This window comes from Anastrepha ludens, chromosome 4 (assembly GCF_028408465.1).
Source record: "Anastrepha ludens isolate Willacy chromosome 4, idAnaLude1.1, whole genome shotgun sequence".
In the NCBI taxonomy this organism is placed as follows: domain Eukaryota; kingdom Metazoa; phylum Arthropoda; class Insecta; order Diptera; family Tephritidae; genus Anastrepha; species Anastrepha ludens.
In genome coordinates this window covers 108,829,149-108,851,573 of record NC_071500.1, presented here as the reverse complement: position 1 = coordinate 108,851,573, position 22,425 = coordinate 108,829,149, and the positions used below count along the sequence as shown (strand labels likewise).

At 39.0% G+C, this 22,425-nt stretch overlaps 1 protein-coding gene across 1 annotated transcript; it reads left to right on the top strand.

Annotated features, from left to right (window-relative positions):
- The first annotated feature begins 2,175 nt into the window (after positions 1 to 2,175).
- LOC128862228 (uncharacterized) lies at positions 2,176 to 3,660 on the top strand. Its single transcript, XM_054100734.1, has one exon. It carries the CDS (start codon positions 2,277 to 2,279, stop codon positions 3,465 to 3,467), a length of 1,191 nt encoding a protein of 396 aa, XP_053956709.1. The 5' UTR covers positions 2,176 to 2,276; the 3' UTR covers positions 3,468 to 3,660.
- Positions 3,661 to 22,425: the final 18,765 nt, after the last annotated feature.

The window sequence follows — 22,425 nt, the reverse complement described above, 5'->3', positions numbered from 1 at the left end:
CGCCAAAGAATCTGGAAAATTCTCACAGGACTAACTATCTCTATCTCTGTCTCTATTCTTTCCTATCTCTTTCTCTGATACTTTTCTCCCTCCCTCCTTAACTATCTACCCCCTTTCCAGAGCTTTAAATACAATGGGCTTTTTAGCCTGAGTGTTTTAGGAGCCACCAAATCTCATGGTACTCCTTGGCTCGACCTCTTCAAATTCAATTCAAATTCAAGCTACCAATCCACTGCTTCCTTAATTGCGGATACTTCCACTTGGAAAACACTACAGCGTTTCATAAGCCTAAATTTGAGCTTGACGGGGAGTTCCTCGCAAGAACACTCCCCCGCCAACTCTTCCGTTAAGAACTCATACTGACTACGTGACAGAGCAATAGAGATGAAGCTACCATCTTAGTGAGAGGGGATTAGCTGAAGAAGCGGACAGCAGATTTTGTAGGTTGGCTGAGAAGACGCCAAGACAAAATGTATGTGCTTGCTCACGTAATAAAAATCTCAGACTTACATACCTTGGAGAGCGAACTCCACGTCTTTCCAAAAATCCATAATATGGAACCCTCTGCACAGCGGAATTTTTCAGCAACTTCAGTCGCGACCTTTTTAGTATAATAATTCAATGAGCGATAAAACTAAGTTTTGTGGAAATTCTAATTAAATCTCCTTTCTTCGACAATCTGGGGCAGTGCGCTAACCTAAATCTCATCAATCTGCTCCATTATATCAACAGCTCTGCCTGGCTGAAGATATCTGCCTATTGCAAGTCTCATAATGGTATCAAAACGGCGCTTTAGTGCCACTTGAGGAGTTCCAGACCAGCATTTCAACCATTTCACCTACCTACCTACCAAATTAAAAGCAGTGGAATTGGGATGAAAAATTTGAAATTTTCCTAATTTGTGAAAATGTGAAGTTTTTCTAATTTTTGTTTCATCATCAGGCAGAGTTACAGCTCGGGATAAGCTTTAGCCTCCAAGTTTTCCACGATTCAAGGCAGCTAATTTTTATGTAAAGCTTTAAAATTGAATTTGATAAATATGGTTTTTGTTAGAGGCATTCTCTTTTCACAAAAAAAAGTTCAGACGCAAAGGCAAAAAGAAAACTGGTCAAAATGTTGAGGTGCTTTCGTTTGTTGCGTGCTGCATTCTGCCACCGATAGGTCATCTGCCTCCATCACAGTAAAGACAGCAAATCTAAACAGATTAGATGGAACAAAATATCCGGCAAATCTAAAAACAATAAACCTACCCATCGGCACTTATTACTTATATTACTTCAAAACCAAAATTTGCTTGCGGTCATTTTATAAAACATACCTACATTTTATTAGCCCCTTTTATGGCCAAAACACGCATAAATCAATCATGCAACCGGCACAGTACATCACATTTAGGTAATTGAATCAAATTTTTATGTATCGCAATCGAGCAATAAATAGATTTCAAATAAACTCAAAACGTACTGCCCACTTCTTCATTATTCCATAGACTGCCGGTCATCGAATTCGAACACCTCCAATTTTACGAACGCTACGTGACTAAATTGCTAAAATACATATCTACATACAATGCGAAATGTGGCTGGGCCTAAACGTTAAATTAACATAAACAAAATTTTAACAAAATTGTAAATAAAAACTAAAAAGTCGTTGTAAATGTGTGTAAACAAAGAGCAATGAAACCAATAACAATTGAAACGAAGACTGCATTTTGATGCGCTGTGTGCAGGTATGCATGTCGCTGCAATGCTCCGCAAGGACAAACCACAGCAAACGAACGGACGTTCGAAGAGACGGATTAGCATAAAAATATTCAAGTGAATGACTGTGCCGCTTACAACGCGGTATGGGGTCAATGTCAATGCGTATGCGAAAACGAATGCGATCCCGAAGCCTGATGACAACGAGAAGACGCGAACAAAAAATATGTACGCTTATCACTCTCTACGTGCGCCTTCGTCCCGCTTGCGCGCACTAATACCGCCCTCGTCCAACGACTGACGCTTTGCAGGTGTAAAGGCGCGGTCAGTCAGTTTGCTCTTCCCAATGTTGTCAATGCAGCGGCACGCTAGTAGAATTATAATTTTTCCACAATAGCTTATGGCCGACGCGACCCCGAAACTAGTCAGTATATAAAACAAAAGCATTGTCTGACAGTGCTAACAGTCTCAAACGCCTACTACACGCGTGCAAACCGCTACCGCTGCCGGTATAAACCGCCTAACGCATAGCTTTAGAGGATTATATGCTCGTAATACTACAGGACATTTGGCATAATGTCTCTCCACTTCGCTACAATCGCTATCGTGAGTCTCGCGCTGCTCAGCACGCTCGCCACTGCTGATATCTCTGCGGTGCGTTACAATCGTTTTGGACGTTTAACGACACGCCTGCAGCGACAGGAACTCAGACCAACACCCTACCCAGCTGCTGGTTATCGTCCTAGCGAACCGTTTGATTTTCCCTCTCCCGACAAACAGGAATTCCTTCCAGACGGCGACGATGTGGCGCAACCTCAACCTGCTGCGCAGCCTCAACCTCAGCCACGGTTCCAACCACAGCCACAGTTCCAACCGCAGCCACAATTCCAACCTCAACCACAATTCCAGCAACAGCCACAATTTCAACCACAACCTCAACCCGAGGTGAGCGGTTTCGATTTGGAAGCTACCCCCAATTTGGGCGCCAACGGCGATCACATTGATGCACCAAATGCGCTCTATGATGCACCTTCACGTTTCCGTCAGACCCAAGCAGACCGTCAACGATTTGCTTTCTCACGCCAACAATTCTCCTCCGCAGCACAACGGCCACGCTTACCGCAAAACTTCCAACAAACTTTCCAAGCCACAACGCCACAGCGTCTTTACGGTGCACCCGCTGATAACTCAGAAGCCTTTACACGCCAACGTCAGCAATTCGCTACAGCACAACAAAGTTTTCCACAAACACCACAGTCCACGTATGATGCACCTACCGAAGAGGAACCACAGGCTGAGCGTCTGACAAGCGTCGTGAAATCACAGCGCCTCACTGCCGCGCAATCCGAACAGCAACGTGAAGAGCGCGAAGATGAAGCAGAGGTGGCTACTGACATTGAAGTAACCGAAGTAAAGAAGCCCGCTGCTGGCAGCACTCCAGCACCCGCTGCTCCAACACCAACCACCGGCGTGTTCTATTATCCAGCCGGCGCGGTTGGTTTTGTGCATCCACTTACTGCCGCCTACTATCAGCCGTCTGCGTTCATAGCTGGCGCCGCTCCAACACCCGCGGTAGCGCCAGCTACAGCTACCGCAGCAACGCCCACAAGCTCAGATAGTCCGGCTGCTTCGCCGAAACCAGAAAGTCTGACTTCGGCAACTGCTATTCCTGCCATTGCCCCTATCGCCGCGCCACAATACTTTGCCGCGTCACCCTACTTGCAACAATACACCTTTGCGGCTCCTGCCCAACTGCAGGCGTGGTAGAGGCGTGAATTGTGATAATGTTGAATTTTATATGTTTTGTTCCTTTTTCGTTTGCATTTTCATTTATTTTATTTTTTTATGTTCATTTTAGTATTTTAGTTGCAATTTTTGGGATTCAGATTCGCAGCTTCATCTCGCATAACTCTTTAATCGTAATATTGGCATAAATAAAAAGTATTAAAAATTCATATAATATAAAAATGTAGTTTATTTCACACATCCGATTAATAGGTAAAAAAAGTTTGGTCTAAGTTAACCATTTCCAAGTCCAATTTACCTATTTCAGGTGTAGTTTGCACATTTTCATAACCGGCATATAAGAACTCAACTCATCTTTTACAAGATGCAAGTGCGAGCAATTATACCGATTGCAATTTTTTATCTAAGGTGACCAAAAAAAAAGTTTCTAGATTTTTGCAAAAACGTCAAATTAAAACAAAACAGTCAAACGTTTTCAAAATCAAAAATCCAAAACTAAAATTTCGAAACGCATTCACGCACTAGACCAGCAACAATATTTTGTATGTTTGATTGTCAAAGCAAAGTATTGGAAAAGTAGAAAACAAAAAATGAATTCGCCTTGATCCATTCTGGGCTGACAGCCGGCACGGACACGGCGAAAGAAAAAACACAAATCAGTTGATTTGCCGATACCACCTTTAATAGCTCGCCTTGTAAAATTTCAAGTGAACTAGTTTCACCGATTCGATTAATGTTCTTTTATTCGAGAAAAACGGTCTTAAAGTTTTCAGTACACATCTGACTGAGTGGCTCCGCCGGAATTCAAACGAGAACTATTTAGGCCTTAACCCTGCATTTTAAAGATATTTTAAGGGCAAAAACGAGTTTTTTTGTAACTTCTACTGTTTTTTAATGGAAGTTTAACTTTGTCTTCCAGCTAAACTAACAATCAATTTTGCACACTAAAACTCAGTTTAAAAATTCTCCACAGTTTGAGGTGGCAAGGCTACAAGTATTTCAGTAAAAAATGTGTGTTTTAAGAACTTTTCTGACGATATAGTAAGTGTTAATTTATTCAGCCAATTTTCATAAAAATTACGCAACATTTGAGAAACATTTTTCTGAGTTTTTATTGCAAATTATAAACCACTGAGCGAGTGAAAGAAAATCTGAAAAAAGAAAAGCAAAATGCAGTTGTTAATGGGGATATTTCTCGAGGTATCCCAGGATTCGTTTTCGATTCTTAAATTTTTCATAGCACTAGAAGGCAAAAACTACGATTTTCGCTAAAACAAAATTGGCTAATTTAGGAGGTTAGGTTGAACTGGTTGACTTGCAGTCACGCATAGACCGATAAGTTTCAATAATTTTAACTGTTGTATCCTGTTCAAATTGTACATTTGTCTATTTGACATGACAAATGTGAAAAATGACATAAAAGAAGGTACCATCTAGGAATAATTCACTACTGTCCTTTAGGCGTCAATTTTGAAAGACCCTTGACATTGTACAGTTTTTGCATTACAAATGACTATTGGAATTCATTTTACGGTTTCTAAATGGCGTAGTGCAGCCGCGGTAGTCTAGCGTAAGTGCACTAGCCTGCCCTTCCAGAGGTTGTGGGTTCAAATCCCACGTCAAGCACGGTCCTCGCACTTTTCCAAACTTACCTACTTTCCTAGTTTCTCATAAAAAAAAAATAAAAAAATAATAATAATAATTTCATTCTTTAACCCCAACAACCTTATCCTTCCAATCCCTACCCCCGCACCAAAGTCAGCGCATTACTTGCATTGTGGCTGCCAAAACAAGCAAAAAGAAAAGAACACAGTTACACATTGAAACAGTGGCACCAGCAAGAGGAAGCGGGCAATCGCGGCAGACATACCTAATTTAGCGAAGTCCACAACCATCTATGTGATCCTTCTGCCAGAAAAATGTGACACACAGATGGCGCTTCAAGCAGCAAGAAGGCGTTGTTCTTAAGCAACGACAGGTGGGCATTCCCACTACTTAGGACTGGTAGCGGCAGGCTAATACCTACCCTGTCAGAAATCAGATAGATTTACGAAGCCAACGCAAGACTCTGAGTCTTGTCGAGCCCAATGCTCCCCAGTGAAGTGAACAAGGAAAAAAACAAATGGTGTAACACTAAAAAACTGAACCTAAATCTATTGAAAAGTTGGCTACTTGCGCAACTGTGCGTTTTTTTTTTCGATATTTTGTGTTTTTTTCTTCATGTTAAACTAATAATTTTTCTCACTGTCTTAATTGCATGACCTCAAGCGAACGTACGTACGTTCATAATGCTTAAAAATTCTTCCATCTTTACGGTGAATGTATGCAGAACTAAGAATTCTAGTTAAACAACATATTATTTATGGTCTACAAAGAATTATGCAATCGCAAGTAGGCATAAAACCTAAATATACAATCCCATCTTTATTGCAGTCTAATAACCACATGCCATCAAAGTCAAGCTGTTACACATAACTTACTCGCACACATGCACGTACACACATAGTTGAGCACTGCCACTGCCACTGCCACTGCCCATGCGGCTGCGGCTACGGCTGCAGATTACAAGTGCGCTGATGCGATCGAAAACAATTTCCGGTAATAATTCGAACACTCTGCTTTATAAGTTTTTCGCAGCATTATCGCAAACACAATCAATAATCGGCTTAGGATTTGAAAAAGGCAAAAGGAATTAAAGAATGGCATGACACACAGATGGCAAACAGTTGATGCGCATACCTGCAGCAACAGTTGAGAAGTGCGCATATCCATCCATGCAGTTCAACGAAGTTCAGTTCATTTGAGTTTAGTCGTCGCTACATTGCGAGGCAATTCAACTCAATTGCATTGAATTTAATATTATGATGCAGAGCAATGAAGCAATGCCATGCGCATGCGCACCCTGCGCACTCAGTTGGTTCAGCTTGCATTTGGCATTCTAAGGCCAACGGTGGTAATATTTTCGCCAGCACGTCAGTCATCCGATTGCAAGTACGCGTACGTACATATGGGTATGATCGTAATTGCCACGCCTCAGTTCTGCAGCAAGCAGCACCCAGCCATTCGGAGTCTGAATATGTCTGCGGAAAATCTATTAAGCGCATGGAATGTTGTTGTGCGCCATAAATGAATGTGAACATAGTAAACACTGGCTAGTTGGCTGAATGGTTAACTGACTGGCGGATGAGTTAGATAGCAACGCATTGTGTTGACTGCGCATGCGCGCCCAAGAATGGATTTTTCTTAAGTATACTGCCAGCGATCAGCCGATTAGATCATGCGAACTCTTACGATATGTAGCCGCATATCTGCAAGTACTAATGCTGCTGCCACTACTAGTGCTGCTGCTGCTGCTGCTGCTGCTGCTGTTCATATTATTAGTTCGCGTCAAGCGTGACTGTTGCTGCCAGCTTTTGTCACTTGAACAAAGTGTAATTATTTCGAAGCGACACCTCTACCACGTAGTTGGAGCATTAATCGCAATTTCTTACAGCCACACCAGACACTATATCAACAAGCAAAAACAGCAGCGACAATTGAGAATAGTGGCAAAGTAACAGCATCAATGGTTGGCGATTAAAACCGTAATTGTCGGTTTTGCTGGTTGCTGGCCGCTGCCCATTTGTCCGCCTGCCGCCATCCGCATTTTCTGCCGTCGTAGCCGTCATAGTAGTCGCCACCGCTGGTGCCTGGGAAATGTGTCTGCGTATGTCTGGAGTGGTTGCGCGTTCACGCAAGGAATGTTTTTCCTATTTTTATTTAGAAATTAAGGCAACGCAATAAATCGCTTTTAATTGGAGCAAGTAAACGAGTTAATTATTTGTCTCGATGATACAAACAATCAGATGGGATTTAGCCGCCTACAAACATACAAATTAAATGTGTAGATATGTATGCATATTCAATGTGTGGGGCAAAAGATAGTTTCGTGTAAAATAGTAGTGAAATGAATCTCCGGAGATGTGCAATGATACGGATTTGCGCAGCGTGCAAAGATTTAATGACTGCGTTGGCTGTTGGCTGTTATTCGTAGAGATAATGACGCTCTGGTGGAGTTATGTTTTAATGCGAGTGCCATAGATGGATTAGGCGAGCAAGGACAGCCAAGACCATACTGGATAGATAGCCCAGACTGCACTTGTCAACAACTTATTCTTTCTCTTTCTTCAGTTATGCAATACGTCACAGTTCCTTCCTATATCGGGAACAATCAACCACATGGACATTCCAAAGGTTCCTGGTAAGGCGTAAATATTAAAAAATAATGGAATATTCATATGAAGGGCGATCAGATTGGAGGTCCTTTTTCCAATACGGTTATTTGGCAGATCACGCGTGACTAATGTGAAACTAAATACACAATTTTTTTCAGTGAGAGCATAAACAGCAGCCATTAGAAATTCCTACTTACTCTCTTGCTGACGCTATGCTAAAATTAAGCTCACAGTATATACACTTGTGCTCACATAACTAAGTCACTTCATCTTTCAGAAATATTCGCAATATTTTTCAAGCTAGATTTATGCCTTTAATTTTTTATAAAAATTTTATTCGTTATATAACAAAAGCCTTTCAAATCAAGGTTCCAAACTTTGTACAAAATATATAAAAATTTAAAAATCAAAATTTTCAACTTTTTAATTAGAATCCTGAGAAAACTTCGTTCAATGTATGCAATTTTATAGCCCATTGATTTTTGAATATTTTTTTTTTGATACGAGGTTGAGAACTTTTTTCCACATGAAAGACTTCCGAACATACGACCGGCTGACCGCTCGGTTATGTAGGCCAGCTTAGAAGGACGCAAGTGTCTGACTAAACGTACCTCCCCGGTTTCTGCTGTAACAGCAGAATTCGTAGTCGATCTATTAAGACTACGATAAGAAATAGTCAAGCCTGATGCTTTTGACTGCAGAGAAGTGTGAGGACCAGGTCCTACCAAAGGGTGTGAAGCAAGGAAGGTCCACTCTCACAGAGATTCCTGTTTACAATCAAGGCTGAATAATACAAAAGGTCGCCAGGTATTCTGTATACTCCGTTTGCGACTAGGATATTTGAAAGACTGGGCCCCCAGCCAGGTTGAGTTCCCTCACGGATCGTATGGCACCTTACTCCAGCCCCATGGGAGAATGAGAGGAGGGGAAAAAGAAACTAGGATAGGAAAGGAAATAGGAAGGAGATGGTTATCTCTTTGCTCCTGGACTCAAAATGGGAAACCGACAGTCTTTGCCACCACTAGGCCCCAGCAGGACGCCGACGTGTATAGTCTATCTTCGCAGAATATTTTAAGCAGCTTAAAAAAGTTTTGCAGCTGTCGAGAAACTAAAATTAAAAGAGCTATAAAACTGTACACAAAGGTTTTCTAAAGTTTTTTTTTGAAATTTTTTATATATTTTTGAATTTTGTAAAAAGTTTGGAATTTTGATTTCAAAGGTTTTTGTTATCCAATAAAAAATTAAATTATAAAAAATTAACGAACCAAATCTAGCTTTGAAAAATACTAAAATAAAAAAATAATTGGCACGTACACTCCTCTTAGGCCGAGCTCCTCCTCCTATTTGTGGCGTGCGTATTGATGTTTTTCTACAAATGGAGGGACCTTCAGTATTAAACCACTCCGAACGGCAGACATTTTTTATGAGGAGTTTTTTTCGTGGCAGAAATAAACCAGGAGGTTTGCCATTACCTGTCGAGGACGATAGTTGTTAGGGTAAGCTTTTCCATTATATGATGTTTATGCACAGGACTCGAAACTACCACTCTCGAATGATAGTTACGCACCAACCCATTCGGCTACGGTGGCCGCCTGAATTTACACATGCCATCGAAATTCCTTGGCAAAGCGCCTACTCTGAATCCTGCTGCCAAGGCACGTCTTCGGCAGCCCTGAACTATACAAATTTGCAAGCAGCAATCGATACTCCAATATCGTAAAAATAGATTTCAATTTACAGCCAATTGTCCGTCAAGGAAACGTCTAATTGTCTACAAATGCGCCTATCGAAAACTCGATGACTACCCACCCACGCACGCGCGCTCGGCATTTGTCGCACGTACACACTCACATGCCAATTCGAGCAAAACACATTAGATTGCCACTAGGATTCAAGCAAACTGACTGTCAGCTGTTGTTCTACTTGGCAGGCCATCAGGCAGACGAACAATGCTAATATCATCATTACGATTGAGGCGCGCCGCAACGCCAAGAAACGCGACGCGTCGATAGTGTCATGCCACTTGACGTTTCGCGTTCGGTCAATGCGTGTGCGCATAACACAAACTAGCAAGAGAAGACAACGCTTTTTTTTTTGTTTTTTTTTTTGCAATTTTGTGCATTCACTTTTTACGCCGCCAATTATAGCCACACCACAGGCGTCTTTAGGGGCCTTCATTAGATATATTGCCACTCATTGAAAACTGACGACAACGATGATGATGATGAGCAAATGCTATTAGGAAAATGTTATGTATATTATACTAGACATTTGCTGTGAATGGTTTTGAATCGCAAGAAATGTTAGCCACCAGTGAATAGTCATTGCTCGTCGTTGCTAAACGCCTATACTTGGCCACTTACGCATGCGCCATGTGCACTGGCCTGTCATTTTGCATTAAATGCGATTTTGTCACAACACAAGCGTGTTAGCAAAAAGTGACAATAAGCGCACAGCGCGTAAAGTAAGCAACAAACCTTTTTTTATGCAGCGATGCGGGGCGCATAAAGTACTTTATGACCGCACGTCCTCGTTGAGTTTTGCTATCGTCATATTTGCGTGAAATTATGTCACGTCATGAGGAATGAATGCTCAGCAAAGCGCCTATTAAAGTCCAGCTCAGAGCCACAATTCATGTCAGCAATTTTGGCCTCTAATGTTTGATAACGGTACGTGTATTTGCGAGATTGCACTTTTAGCTAAGCTAATTGCGATCGCGCGCCCCGTTGGGGCTTCAACTTCAAGAATTAACGTAATGTACATGCACACATACACAAATATTCTATAAATCCACCTGACTGGAATCCGTGTTAATTCTCATTACTTTAAATGTGAATTTGCATTTAATTGCTACTTCAGACAAGGTTGCACATCCTGTTTGTTCTTCATTAGCATTAAATCTGGCTTCTATGTACTACTCTTCCAAAGCAAATTTATAAATCCGACGGGTATCCAAATAAGTCAAATAAGGCTTAACGTCAATTAAATGTCTAAACATGCCAAGAAATCGTGTAACTGTTGGCTGAAATTTTTGAGTTGATATGCCGGTAGTTTGGCTGCTAATTAACAGACACTCTACAGACCGATGTGGTGAGTTGAGAAACATGTTTTAGAGCGAATTCTTCTGTTTGTATCTACGAATGGGTACATTTTTTTAATTGTATGTACATATGTATAAACAAAATGCTAATCACGCTTCGTGGAATGGTTAATATTTTTACTAAAAAACGCTTTTTTTTTTTTCGTAGCGAATTTCCTTATTTTGTTCGAAAGAAAAATTCTTTATTTTACCGCGGTGTGTCCTATTTTTCAAGTAGTATTATTTGTAGACTACAGTAAAAAATACTAATATATTATACATATGTATATGCGCGTATATGTAAGACCTCAGAGTTGTTTTTTGCTTGTCAGAAAGGCATCCAGCTAAAATCGTGGAAAAATGATGATCCTTAATGACACACCCCCCTGAAATGTTCTGTAACGATGAAATGGAAATTTTCTACAATTCAGTCGAGGGCTACATCAAGCCGCATCAGTGAGCAACGGTGATCGCATCAGGAGATAAATCGCTACCTTTCAGCCTTTTTACTGGTTAGTCGCCAAGAACCAATTACGATTTAAAGTTTTGCTACCGACATTTATAAAATTATTATTAAGAGTATCATTTCGATTTTTAATTAATCGCTCAGAAAATACAGCCATGTATCGAATTATATTTTTCTAATAAAAAATAAAACAAATTTTTTGAGTGTTCTTTTTTCGCTCCCAAATAATGATTATTTTTTTATTTAATTTTTTTTTTCTGCAAGGTTCTAATGCAGGCTTGGACTCCTCCTCAAAGATTATCTTCTTCCCCGATTGAGCGGGCGGCCATAAGCACCAGAACGATGTAAAAAAAAATAAACAGCCTCGGATGCACAAGCAAACAAACGGGGCAAGAGAACCACAATCTCACGTGACATTTTAACATGTACGAGTACAAAGCGGGAAAGGACGGACTTATGGTTCATGTTCTTGGGTAGTCCGACTTCTCTAGGGAAGAAATAATCCGTCATTCTATCAGAAAGCTGTCACTGCCGAGCAAAGTTACTTTGACATCGATGCAAGAGCGCTTTATTTCCCTTAGCAGTGTAGAGTAAACTGCGGCCAATAACATCAAAGAAAGTTAAAGGCAGGCTATACGATTAAAGGATGATGGAAGAGCGCAGGCTGCCCAAAAAAAGGATGCAGAAAACTAAGCCGGTGTTAGGAAAAAACAGAAATCAAAAAGGATTAAATTCATACATTTAAAAAAAATGTGGATTTTAGTAAGCAGGTGAAATGGTTGAAGTACCAGACTGGCACTCCCCAAGTACCACTAAAGAGAGTGCCGATCGCCCAATAAGCGGTAACCATAGCTTTACGTTTGGAAATTGAATGGCACACATTAGCTCGCTCTCAAACGGGTATTCGGAAACTACGCAGAGGATACTTGGACTAAGCCAGGAAGTTGTGAACTTATTGGACCATATGCAGAAGAATCGTCCTGGTCACTTCCAAATGAATGGCAATCAGTGATTTTCCCTACTTGTGTGGACTCCTACTTTTTAGACCTTTGCACTTTGGCGACGATGAATATTGTAGGCGGCGGAGCAATGACCTGTATGAGCTTTACGACGAAATAGTCATAGCGCAGCGAATAAAGATCGTTGGCTAGGTCATGTCTGAATAGATACAAACGCTCCGGCTCTGAAAGTATTTGATGCGGTACCAGCTGGTGGTAGCAGAGGAAGAGGAAACCCTCCTCTGTGTTGAAAAGATCGGGTGGAGAAGGACTTGGATTCACTTGGTAGCAGGAGAAAAAAACGACTGGCGAAGAACGGTAAAACTGAGTTTCAATCCACATATTTACAAATACAGTTTTAACTTCTGCAAGGTAACAATTTTAAATATTTCTGAAAGTTTTTCCTTTCCACTACTTTTTTTTTGCGGATAAATTAAACTTTAGTTAGGATTTTTCCAACTTGCAGCTATAATTTTTCCAGCTCTCGTGCTCCTCAAATTTGTAATCAGATTGATTTCAGTGCAGTAGTTGGAAATGTCAACGCTGTCAACAAGTCATGACTTTGGGTAAATATGTCAATGAGTAGTGATTACATACCCACCAAGTATGCAAAGCTTCTCAGTATTTGCCTGTGTCTAATATAATTAAAGGTCTAACTTTAAGCTGAAAACGTGAGCCACCAGTCTTTAACGAGTCGTAGGCACAAAGAAAATACAATCAGACATGCATTTGTTTTTAAGTAAGCATGGCAAGCTGGGCTATTTAACTTAGCTACATGTGGTAGCATCGCAATGCTCCGCAATTCACTTTCCTAAGTCGCATCAAAAGGTGAGAGTTCAACAGTTGTCTGCGGCTTCGGCCAAATGAGCAAATTGTAAACCGGCAAAAGAGCCATAGGAATGGTTGTGAGCAGTAGTGGTAGAGGTAGAAATCAAATCGGCAGAAAAGCACCCAGTGAGCACATAAAAAATATGAAGCAAATGTAACTTGCCAGCAAATGGCAAATAAATAAGAAATGCGCGAAAAATGTGCAAAGAAGTAATAACAAAAAAGATAAGAGTGTTAGTGGCAAGCACTATTCGTAAAGTGCCCCACCAGTCTAGGGCGGAAAGACAACAATGGAGCTATTCTTGAGGCAGCACAGTAGAATGCAGTAAGGCATTACATACGCTCCAACTAATACCAACACATACATACACACACATATGTGTGCATAAGTATGTTACTTTGGTATGTGAACTTATTGAAAAATGTGCTGCTTCTTTCGTGGGGAAATATGTGTGTATTTTTGTACCCTTTTTAATGTATATTTTGCGCGCAAAATGAAATATAAACATTACTGGGAAATTAAAAGAAAACAAAAAATTTATGGAAATCATAATATGTGTCAACCACTAGAGCTGCACTACATTTACATTTAACGTTTTGATGTTGGGTAGACTGGCTTGAACTGGAAAACTATTTCTCTGCGCTATTATTATCTACTCTATGTGAAATTACTTAGGAAGTGGCTGGCCATTAAAATTTAATAATACCAACGGACGAACGCACGCCTAATTGAAATGCGATTAGGCCACTCTTTAACTCCAATTTGGGGAGCGCGTTTTGGAGTTGTCCGACAAGTGGAAGGCCTTACAATTTTATGTTGCTTATATCAGCAAAAGTAGGCATGCTATTGCCGCCAAGTATGTTAGCAATTGCTTTCAATTTTTTTTTTTTATATTTCATAACTGCAATGCAATACGAATAAACGCACTCTACGGAGTATATTTATATATTATAAATATAATTTCATCACCACAGGACTCAGAACTTTCTTCTAATCACACCACCAAGCCTTGCCCGAGTAATAACTTCAAAAATCTATTATTTGAGGTCCACTAAAAACTCAATTGTCTGCTCTTCTGTGCGATTCTAAGTATTGTATGTTACGCTCTCTGAATGCCACTAATGCACTGGGAGTCTCCCCAGAAGAGGAGGAGCGATTGTTTTTTTTTGTTTTTTGTAGTGGTCGCACCACTGAACGCAGTAGACAACGGTCGATGTAAATGCATTTAGAACGCTACAACACCCACACAAAAAAAAATAATAATAATAACCAGTTCGCACGAAATTCTGAATAAAACGGTCCAACATAATGATGTCAATTTCAATTGCCAGAATGATTTATGTCCGCTAAAATACCGTAAGAAAACTTAAGTGCCTTAACACCGTGCTACAAAAATCTACTTTTTTGTTATCCAGGCAAAATTGTATACGTACATGAAACTATTGATTTTATATAATAATGATGCGTATTCAATTTTTGGATTTATCATCAATTTAATTTTATACTTTAAAGTATCAAAGGACTAAATTTTCAATAAAAAGTGTTTAATACTCAAACATAAATTTTTTGTAACTTTTCACTGGACAACTATAGATTTTTTATAGCATCCATTGTGTTTATTTTACTTTATTTTCTAAGCGGAGAGTGCAACTATTTTTTGCACGTTTTTATAAAACAGCAGCACAGTTAAAAAGTAAATAAAACAATTTTTGTATAATACAATATATATTATTTTTATTAAATTTCCCCTATATAGCTTTTACTGTTGCTCGGTTTAATATGCGTACTGCCTTAATTTCTATTTTCCTTATATTATATTTCCTTAATATTTCTATTTTCTGCATTAGCCGGTAGCCGGCAGCCGTAGCCGAATAGTTGGTGCGTAACTACCATTGGAGAGTGCGTAGGTTCAAATCTCCATGCATGAAACAACAATATGAAGAGAGGTTTTTCTAATAGCAGTCCTCGGCAGACAATGGCAAACCTCCGAGTGTATTTCTGCATTGAAAATAAAAAACCATCTGCTATTCGGAGTCGGCTTAAAACTGCAGGTCCCTCCATTTGTCGAAAAAACATCAAAACGCACACCACAAACTGGGGGAGAAGTACGGCAAAACATCAAATAAAGGGTGTAAGTGCCAAATATATATGTATATATATAAATATACAGTGCACTCGGGAAAACGTCAACACTAGTTTACGTCAACATCCCAAAACGTCAACCCTTAGTTTTTTATATTACATTGTCTACTCTAAAACGTCAACCAAACCACAAAGCTCTAAAACGTCAACTTCCAATAAATCAAAATTTTGAATTAAGCAACAGTTTTGATCACACACACACATTTATTTCATGAAATTAGTTCAGAATTCGGGTATTCCCCTTATATTTAAGGGAGCATACATATTTATGTATGTAGAATAGAAAAAAATTGGAAAGGAAAAAAAACAGAAAAAAATAACCGATTTTTTTTAGATGCATAAGTATGTATGTGAAATGTGATCTCTTTTGAAATGCGTTCCTTTAGTTTTAGTTAGGCTGAAAGCCTTTTTTGTTCTTTTTTTGTATTTGTTTATGTTTAGTTTAAGTTTATAGTCAATAAAAACATTTAAAGCACACTATCAATATGTTTTTTTATTAAAAGTTTCTATAAGTTTCTAAAAGTTTCATAAACGTCAACAATTTGTTAAACGTCAACACTCGTGGTTTTAATTAGTTGACGTTTTCCCGAGCGCACTGTAATAGTATGTTCACATGCACCGAATTGAAAATTTCGAATTTCAGCGAAAATTCCGGCAAATAAAATAAATCTGCTTGCACTAAATTTAATAAAACCACCACTGCAGCCGTGCATTTGAGTAAGTTTCGTAATTATATAAAATTTGAGGAATTTTTAGAGTATGAACAAAATTAGCATTGCAATACTGATTTACTATAGCTGAAGCCTGATTTTGGTGCTTAATAAAAAGAAATGTTCGTTATGAATATGTATACATTTTTTTATGCTTAATCCACAAAGAAGAATAAGAATATATGGGGGCAATGTATGTAGGTTTTCTTGTATATAAAGGCCTAGATATTTTGTTAGGGTTGTTAATTTCGTTATACAAAATTCAGGTCGAAAAATTATTTTATATGATGTCAATCAACGCTTTTTTTATACTTATATAAATACTTATATACATACACATATGTAAGGGCGAAAATATTTTACAGCAATAAGAGTTATAAAAAATGGTAAAAACCCCCTTTTCTTATTAATTGCTATATTATTAATTTACAAATGGCTTAAATCAGCGAATTGCATATAATTATTTTATCTAAAATAGTTTTATTATTATTACCATATTAATATTTTTTGGTGATATAAACAATAATAATTCTATTTTTTTAATTACTTGATAATTTATTTTTATAACTTAATTAGCATAAATATAATGAAATAAATGCAGACTTAAAATTTTTTTGTTGGCATCATTATAACCCTGTACTCGGTTGCTGTCTTTCCGGCGTTTGATTGTCAATTTCCGTTTTCCCTTGAATAAAAGTTTGTTGCTAAGATGAGAAAAGTGTGAATTGCACATCTCGCAGCAGTACAAATGAAAGAAAAATACTAAAAATATAAGACGGAGTAGTCATATACAGAATGTCAGCAAAATAATGAGATAAGCACCATTCTTTGTGTGTATATTTTGTAAGAGGAGTTTCAAGGAAGCTACACGGACTGGCATGGAAAATTTGTGCGGAGAAAGTGGGTTTCCATAAAAAATGGGAGGTGAATAATAAAAAGTAGAAAATTGTATTTTGATAGATAATGAGCAGTGCTACCTTTTTTAGATTGAAGTGAGCCGTTCCTGCAGCAATATATTCGGGGAATGGTTCGATTAACAGGGTTTCCGAATAGTAGACAGCCAAAGCGCTAATAAGTATAACGTTAGTAATTACCTAAATCAGCTGATCAGTGTTTCTGCATTGCTTTGGAACTGCACTTACTGCCATTTGGCACATCACTACGTATTATAAAACAAAGTCGCTTTTTCTGTCCCTATGTCCCCTTGAATGCTTAAATCTTTAAAACTACGCAACGGATTTTGATGCGGTTTTTTTTAAAGATAGATTGATTGAAGAGGAAGGTTTATATCAATATAATGTGAAGAAATATATAAAGGGGGCGTGGCAATCGGTCAAAATGTGGCAAAAAAACATCATTTTTTTGTTTTCACGGCCATAAATTATAAACGAATCAACCAATTAAAATGAAACTTTCTTGAAGTTTAACTTTGAAATATTTACTTTCGTTCTGCATAAAAAAAAAATTGATTTATTTGTTATTTAACCAATTTTTTTAAACAAAAGCAGCTCTTTTTCCAAAAAAAAGCTGTATGTGTGTTTGTTCGCTGTCTACCGAATGAAGCAACAGGAGTTAAGCGATAATCTCACCACACCTCATTAATGTTGAATTCCATCGTATGGTGACGTATGTATGACAGCGTATACGTATACGAAATCGTAAAGAAACATATGCTATACGGCCCTTACGGGACTATAAAGCCGAATTCTCCATGTATCCGAGATTCTAAATGCAGCAAAGAATTTCCGAAGTCGTTCCAAACTCAAACAACTACTAGCGATGATGGATATCCCAAATATCGTCGACGATCGCCAGAAGAGGGTGGGCAAATTGCTACCGTCCGAGTCATTGATATTGATAACCGATGGATCGTTCCCTATAATCCGTTAATTTTTGATGCCCACATCAACGTGGAGTTGTGCAATTCAATAAAGTCAATCCAATATGTTACTAAGTACATTAATAAAGGCAGTGATCAAGCCACTTTCAGCATACAATCACTAAATGAAGTGGAAATATATCAGTCTGGACGTTACATCTGCAGCTCTGAAGCTGTATGGAGGATTTTATCATTCGAAGTGCACGACCGGTCTCCCACAATTGTCCACCTTGCAGTTCATTTAGAAAATGGACAAAGGGTATATGTCACTGAGAACAATATACAAGAAATTATTAATAACCCGCCGGATACAACATTGACAGCATTCTTCAAGTTATGTGCCCAAGATGATTTCGCGAAAACACTGGCATATGACAGAGTTCCAAGTTACTATACATGGAACCAGAGTTCTAAAACTTTTCAACGGCGAAAACAAGATACTGCGGTTGATGGTTTCCCCGGAAAAAAAAAACGGATGCTCTTGGCAGAATCTTGGTGATTCATCCCAACAACAGCGAATGGCCCGACATCCTTTGCTCACCTAAGAACTTTACAAGGTGTTGTTTACAATACTTATCAAGCAGCATGCAGCTAATACTATAAACTCTGATTTAACTAACAGTGCGAATACACAAGAGAAACATGATAACATAAGTTATAAGACAATATCTTGGTTTAAAGAAAGAGCTATTCTGTCTCCAACTAACGTACAAGTAGATAAAGTAAATAACTTGATTATTTCAAAGATTGATGCGCCGACGAAAATATACTACTCGGTCGATACTGTTCTCGATTTGGAAGAAGCTGTTCATTTTCCTACAGAATTTCTAAATTCTTTGAACCCCTCCTCACAAAGTGGAGCTGAAAATAGGTTGTCCTGTTATTTTATTAAGAAACCTAAATCCACCCAAGCTTTGCAATGGCACGCGTTTGCTGGTAAAATCACTGAAAACTTTCATAATAGAGTGCACAATACTCACAGGATGTGATACCGGAGAAGATGTATTGATTCCACGAATCCCTCTGATACCATCGGATCTACCAATTTAAACGCTTACAATTTCCGGTAAAGACATCTTTTGCAATGACCATTAATAAATCTCAGGGTCAAACCTTCAACGTTGCGTTGACTGTTTTTCACATGGCCAACTGTATGTCGCTCTTTCAAGAGTAACCTCTAGAGAAAACATGTTTGTATTGTCTAATGACAAGAAAGTTATGAACATTGTATATAAAGACATTCTGTAATATATTAATTGTTGTAAAAATAAAATAAATATATATGTAAAAATGCAAAAAGTAAATATGTAAAAGTGTAGGGTATGAATTTAGATATTCCAAAGTTAGCAGGAAATCTTCTTGCTATAAAGAAAGGGGAATTGTTTTACTCCAAATTTAACGCGTGCGGGCCACGGGCAGTAATGAATAAGCCAAAACTACTGGATCGATTTTAATCATTTTTTCAGTGAGTGGCATAGGGTATATATTTTATACCCGTGCGAAGCCGAGCGCGTTGCTAGTAATATATAAATATAATATGTAGCTCCGTAGGAATATATTAATATCCAACACTTAAATCAGGTTATGGTCATTAAACCAAATCTCCCCTATGTAAACCATTTGGCATATGAATATTTTTGCAATCAATCAGCATTTTCAATTTGCAAATAAGTTTTTTTATATTGGGAGGTTGAATTAGTTTTAAAGGTGACACACAGATGGCGCTATTTATCACTTTATCGCGTTGGCAATACTGAATATATATTCATGACAAAGCCTCATCCCTAGGCTTTGTTTATCAGTATCTGTCATTTCGCTGAAGTATAAACAACGCAGTGTTTTCGTGCTCCGAGTATGTCAACTTTCGTGCCGTCGAAACGCAATTTGCGGGAAGCTTTGCTTTTCTGCTTCAATTTGAAAAAAAATACAGCCCAAGCCCGTGAATTGCTGCAGGAGGCCTATCCAGACCATACTCCGTCGATTTCAACATGTGAGTACTGGTTTCGACGATTCAAAAGTGGTGATTTTCACACCGAAGACAAGGAGCGTCTTGGCCAGCCCAAAAAGTTCGAGGACGCGGAATTGGGGGAATTCGTAAACGAGGACTCGTGCCAAACCCAAGAAGAGCTTGCTGAATCATTGGGCGTTGATAAATCAACCGTTTGCAAGCGTCTAAAAGCGATGGGAATGATCCAAAAGCAAGGACATTGGGTCCCGTACGAGTTGAAGCTGCGCGACGTCGAACGGCGACTTTTTACGTGCAAATTGCTGATCGAGCGACAAAATCGGAAGGGTTTTTTGCATCGGGTGGTGACTGGCGACGAAAAATGGATCCACTACGATAACCCAAAACGCAAAAAATCATGGGGTTTGCCCGGCCACGCATCAACGTCGACGGCCAAGCAGAATATTCACGGCAAGAAAATCATGCTCTGCATTTGGTGGGATCAGGTCGGCGTCGTATATTTTGAGCTGCTCCAACCGGGCGAAACAATCACGGGGGATCGTTACCGACTGCAATTGATGCGTTTAAGCCGGGCATTGAAAGAAAAACGGCCGGAAACGGTAAAAAGGCACGACAAGGTTATTTTGCAACATGACAACGCTCGGCCGCATGTTGCTCAACCTGTCAAAAAATACCTTGGAACGCTTGGCTGGGAAGTGTTACCCCACCCGCCGTATAGTCCAGACATAGCTCTCTCCGATTATCATTTGTTCCGGCATATGAGTCTCGATTTGGCGGACCAGCGGTTCTCCTCGTACGAGGCTACCAAAATATGGGTTGAGTCATGGATAGCCAAGCAGCGGCCAGAATTTTGGAGAAACGGCATCCGGAAATTGCCCGAAAGATGGGCGAAAGTTGTAGCTAGCGATGGCCAATACTTCGAATAAAATATTTTGTACCGTTTTTTCACAATAAAGCCCCAAATCTTCGAAAAAAACCTTTAAAACTAATTCAACCTCCCAATACAAATTGCCAATTGATTTCCTTAGTTCATAGAAATCCCGCAACATTCCACAGCATTGAAAAATTTGTGCAATAAATTATATTTCTCCAAATCAAATTTGCCGTCCGACCAAGACTCATCAAATCGTACAAACGCCAAGAAAGGCCATGAAAGTACAACCATTTTAAGTAAAATAATTACATTTTTAACAAACGATGAGTTGTAGAAAATTGAGAATGATTATTCAAACTCTTACGAAGCCATGTGCTATCGCTGCAGCGAATGGCGCGGAGATAGCCATTTGTTATTGGATATGGAATGGCATGAACCAGCCGACTGCCAACCCTGAGCCGCCTACTGCCATCATCAACTGCCAAATGAAATGCTCATCAAAAGTGTATAGGTACAATTGGCATTGTCCACAATTACGGAGCCAGTGGCAATCGTGGCAGCAGTCGCTGCAGCAGCAGCAGCAGTACACGCTATGAGTAATACATAGCTTAAGGCAGCAATGTAGCCAATCATAGTAGTGATAACGATAGAATAAGGCATTATTTGGTAGGCACAGTTGCTACTGTCTGAGAATTCGCGCATTGGCTGTATTTGTAGTATTCGCTGACGGATAGGTTAGGATGCTTGGTATTTACTTACAGTACAACTACGAATTACAATTGCTTAATCAGCACTTGTTGCTGGCCAAGTTGATATGTTGTTAACAACAAAGTGAACGCTTGATCGCTCACTGAAATACCTACTATCCAAAAAAAGGTTCTAGCATAGCAAATATATGGTCATCAAGCTGTCGGTCGCCTGGATGCCTCACAGACCAACTGCCCAACTAGCTGATTGTATGGCTGCCTGACTGACTGGCTGACTGACGCTCAGAGTCAAATGGCTAACAATGCAGCGGCTGGCTAACTGGCTGAATAAACAGTAGGAATGCGGGAGCAGCGCGCTGAGAAGCATGTGTGCTTGAGTCGTTCCACTTGGCCGTTGGCCAAATTGAATTTTGCACAGTGATTTAGCTAAATCATCCAAATCCAACAAAATCATACACCCATACATACACAAGCACATATTCCTAGTTAGTTGTTAGCGGTTAGTTATGCCAAACTTTAAAGCATTTGTGCGCCTCTGTCCGACAGTTGCCATTCTTTGCTTGCCGTTCATGGGTTAAGCACTTCATCATTTGGAAGTGCGCGACTAAACTTAAAGCACAATTTGCAGTGAGGAGCGTGGAAATGGCCGCAATGGTTAATGGCCTGCCACAATGGCTTCGGGATCCTAATAGCAGTTCCGCGCTAATGAACAGCATCATGATTACGATGATAATTATGAATGTAAATATGCATAAAATATATAAATGTTAAACACATACACACATGCATATATTTAATGTAAGTTAATGATTTTTATGATGACTTTGCAAAGCTATTTGATTTTTGATTTTCGGGTCAGCTAAAAGCGCGCTAATTTTAGCTAAAAATAAGCATTAAATTTCTTTTCTTAATTTTGATAACAATAAAAAAATTTAAAAACAAGCACTGGAAATTAAAAAAAATATTAAATTATTTCAGCTAAGAACAAGCACTGGAAATTCAAAAAAAATGTAAAAATGTTATGTAACAATTTTTATTTAAATTTTGTTTTTTTTAATTTTTGACGTAAAAGTTAAAACTGTTTTAATTTCTTTTTTTTAATTTAAAACATTTTT